At 50.4% G+C, this 3744-nt stretch overlaps 2 protein-coding genes across 4 annotated transcripts in view; one reads left to right on the forward strand and one right to left on the reverse strand.

Moving 5' to 3' along the window:
* POLR2B (RNA polymerase II subunit B) overlaps positions 1-2026 on the reverse strand; it is a 42003-nt gene extending 39977 nt beyond the window's left edge. The window contains exons 1-2 of one of the 2 annotated variants that reach the window (XM_040482761.1): positions 1915-2026; positions 1158-1496 (exon numbers count right to left, since the gene is read on the reverse strand). In XM_040482761.1, the coding sequence (XP_040338695.1) occupies positions 1158-1176 (19 nt within the window). In that variant the 5' untranslated portion in view covers positions 1177-1496; positions 1915-2026. Of the gene's footprint in view, positions 1-1157; positions 1497-1691; positions 1833-1914 lie in introns of those variants that run through there. The other variant, XM_040482751.1, reaches the window with a different exon arrangement.
* Positions 1898-3744, forward strand: part of NOA1 (nitric oxide associated 1) — a 14326-nt gene continuing 12479 nt past the window's right edge. The window contains exon 1 of one of the 2 annotated variants that reach the window (XM_040482771.1): positions 1898-3078. In XM_040482771.1, the coding sequence (XP_040338705.1) occupies positions 1932-3078 (1147 nt within the window). In that variant the 5' untranslated portion in view covers positions 1898-1931. The remainder of the gene's footprint in view (positions 3079-3744) is intronic. The other variant, XM_040482768.1, reaches the window with a different exon arrangement.

The following is a 3744-nucleotide window of genomic DNA, read 5'->3' on the forward strand; positions in this document are numbered from 1 at the left end:
AAACTAAAAAAACTTCAAATTTTTTTCTGAGCTAGAAGAAATCTAATTTCTAATCTAAGAAATCTAATAAAGATATTTATAAATTTGTAGACTCAAGATCTGAGACAGAGAAGTTTAAACAGTAGAGTTTATGCTCTTCTTTTTCTCCATGAAGTGGCTGCGGAAATAAAGAGAAACATGAGAGGTGGCCACAGGACTGGGAGTCGGAAAAAAAGTGAAGTCTGAAATAGAAGCTGTGAATAATGGAAGACTGAACTTTAAAAATACATGAGGGACACCTGGGTGGCTGGCTCAGTTAGTCGTAGGACTCTGAGCAGGTCATGTCTCCCAGTCCGTGGATTCCAGCACCACGTGGGGCTCTGTGCTGACAACTCAGAGCCTGGAACCTGCTTGGGATTCTGTGTCTCCCTCTCTCTGCCCCTCCCGCGCTTGTGCTTTGTCTCTCTCCCTCTCAAATATAAACAAACATTAAAATCATAACAATACTAAAAAATACATAATGAAAATACACTAGATTTGACTAAGAATTCTACATGTGAAAAGAAAAAATACATATTGATCCCACTCAATAAAATACATAACACCTGAAAACTACCATCCTGTGGGAAGAAGAAATTTAAAGATCTTTTAGGACAATATACTTAGTCATTTGACAGTATGAAGGAATTCCAAAAGAGCCAACCCCTCCTCACCTCCCCGACCCTCCATACACGCTATATTCTTTGACCCTGCTGTATTTCCTGACCTAGCACAATACTTGGCACAGGCTGACACTCAAAAATTCAACTATTCAATAAATCCACTGTGGCCCTGGGGGAAATCAAAAACGGAGTCCTTTGCTTCAAAGTACAAACAACGGAATTTGTCTTAACTGTTCTGCGCGCCATTTCAATATAGAAAAGCGGCGTATCAGACTTACCCAGGAGCAGAAAGCGGAGAGAACAAGACTCACCTGACCAGGGACATTAATGCTACGTTCCCTGCACCCTCTATCTTTCATAACCCCAGCTTTGTACCCGGCCTGGGGAATTTTGGGGGGCATGACCGGGAATACTTAAGCGGCGATTGGAAGGAGGCCGCAAATTCTCAATTAATTCAGCTCCCCACTTTTCCCTCCTTAGATGGGTCGCCTCGAAGTGTTCTGAGTAGATACCTACCCTCGTCCGCGTCATACATATTGGCAAAGGGTTTCCAAGTTCCTAACTCTAGAAATCCGAAAAAAACGAGCGGCGGCCGCCGGCGGCCGAGCGTGAGGCAAAGTAATTTCCGTCTCCGGCGTTCCCAGAATGCTCTCCTTTTCAGGCCAGAGGCCACCCACAAAGACGCCAACGTAAGATCTGCGCCTGCGCAAGTGGTAGGCCGAGCCTAGGTAAGGGTTAGAATTGCGCACGCGCAAATCATGGGCCATCGCTTCCTCTGGCTGATTGCGAGAAAGGCTCTCACAGTCGGCGCATGCCAATTAAAGTTTATTTTTCTATATCCTTGCACGATGACACCTGGAAAAAAAGAAACAAAAAGATGTATTGATAAAAGGCTTTATATGGGACCATGAGTATGCGGCATTCGATTTTTCTTTGCAGTTTTAAGGACCAAAAAACAAGTTTTTAAAAACGTGATTCATTAAAAGGTTGCGCCAGCGGTGGCGCATAGAATAAGCCCGATAGTAAAACCCTCGCGAGCCTCCTGCCCACCCAGCTCAGCTTAGGTCGCCGGTGCTTTTGCCGCAGCTTTGAATGGGTTTCCAGGCCTCAGATCCTTCATCTCAAGAACCCACAGGAATAGAAACGAAAGGAAGAGACGAAATGTGTCGGACAAACAACAGCCCTCAGCTAGTCCAGGGTTTACGTCTCGAATTTAACACGCACCTCGGACCTCAGTGCGCCTGCGCGCGCGTGACTCCACCCTCGCCCTTACCCGTGGCGGTGTTCCACATGCTGCCTGCTCGCCTGGCTTGCAGGCGGCTGTGGCCCTTCTTATGGGGATCTGCTCCCACGGTAGCGCGCCATGGCACTCAGGAGCAGCTTCTCGAGAGATGTGTGGCTGCCTCTTACTCCCAACACCCATCAAACCTGGGACGTAGGCTTTCTCGTGGCTCAACGGCAGCTAGGGATTACGAAGGAAGAACTGACATGGAGGAGCATTTTTTGTTCCCCGAGTACGTCTCGGAGCCCGAGCCCGCACCGATCCTCGAAGAGCAATTGCGAGAGCTGCAACAGCGGCAAGATGAGGAGGAGCTACGGAAACAGCAGCGGCGGGAAGAGCGGCGGCGGCAAAAGCTACGGGACAGGAGTCGACAACACCCGGTCGTGGGACACCCGGACCCGACGGTGCCACCCAGCGGCCTGAACTGCTCGGGCTGCGGAGCGGAGCTGCACTGCCAGGATCCCGGCGTGCCCGGCTACCTCCCCAGCGAGAAGTTCCTCAGCGCAGCGGCGCAGACCGACGGCGGGCTGGCGCGGACCGTGTGCCAGCGTTGCTGGCTCCTAGTGCACCACCGGCGCGCTCTGCGCGTAGAGATGAACCGCGAGCAGTATTTAGAGCTGGTGAGCGCAGCGCTGCGACGGCCGGGGCCCGCCCTGGTGCTTTACATGGTGGACCTTCTGGATCTGCCTGACCCCCTGCTGCCGGAGCTGCCCGCGCTGGTGGGCCCCAAGCAACTGATCGTGCTGGGGAACAAGGTGGACCTGCTGCCCCAGGACGCGCCTGGCTACCTGCAGCGGCTCCGGGAGCGACTGTGGGACGACTGTACCCGCGCAGGGCTCCTTCAGCTGTCTAGCCACCGAGGGCTACAGCACGCTGGGGAGGACGGGCCGCGAGACGAGAAGGAGAATTCGAAGCCTTCTGCCAGGGTCCGTACGGTGCTCAAGGACGTGAGGCTAATTAGCGCCAAGACTGGTTACGGAATCGAAGAATTGATCTCAGTGCTTCAGCGTTCCTGGCGTTACCGCGGCGACGTCTACCTGGTTGGCGCCACCAACGCTGGGAAGTCCACTCTCTTCAACACGCTCCTAGAATCTGATTACTGCATCGCCAAGGGCGCTGAAGCTATCGACAGAGCCACCATCTCCTCTTGGCCTGGTGAGCCTTAGGAGGCCCGTCCCCTTCCTTTTGTGAGATGCTGAGAGTCTTATCGCGGCCACCTAGTATATCCTTCCTTAATGTCCACCAAGGGCTGTCTGGAGTCTTCCCTTTAAAAATTCTCTCCCTACTTTGGTCACACCTCTCTTTTGTGTCAGCCTAGTGCTTGGAAACTTATATGTTAGAGTAATTTTCTCATAGAGCACTTCTATGTTCCAGTCACTGTGCTAGGCACTATAGATGAACCGGGGAGCAAAGCAAGAGTTCCTGCTCTCTTGGAAGTTTCTCCGGTAGCTTTACTTATTTGTATGTTTCTCTGGAAAGTCCTTCGTTTACTTTTTTTTTTTTCCTTCTTTTGCTTTCTAAAGCTCACTCCACCCTCTCAGTCTTATTCTCCATATCTTAAGTTTTATTCATAAGATCAGTATACTATACACATTTAACATTTGAATAATTCACTCATGCTATATGATGTGACTCTGAGAGAAAAAGTCAACTTTGTGGTTTCGGTTTTTGTTTGTCTTTTTAATTTTATTTTTAAGTAATCTTTACATTCAGTGTGGGACTCGAACTCACAACCCTGAGATCAAGAGTCGCAGGCTCCACTGACTGAGCCAGCCAGGCACCCCTCAAGTTTGTGGTTTTAAGAAACTTCTGGGGCGCCTG

The sequence above is a fragment of the Herpailurus yagouaroundi genome, unplaced genomic scaffold, assembly GCF_014898765.1.
Source record: "Herpailurus yagouaroundi ecotype Mexico unplaced genomic scaffold, PumYag 28, whole genome shotgun sequence".
Taxonomy (NCBI): Eukaryota; Metazoa; Chordata; class Mammalia; order Carnivora; family Felidae; genus Herpailurus; species Herpailurus yagouaroundi.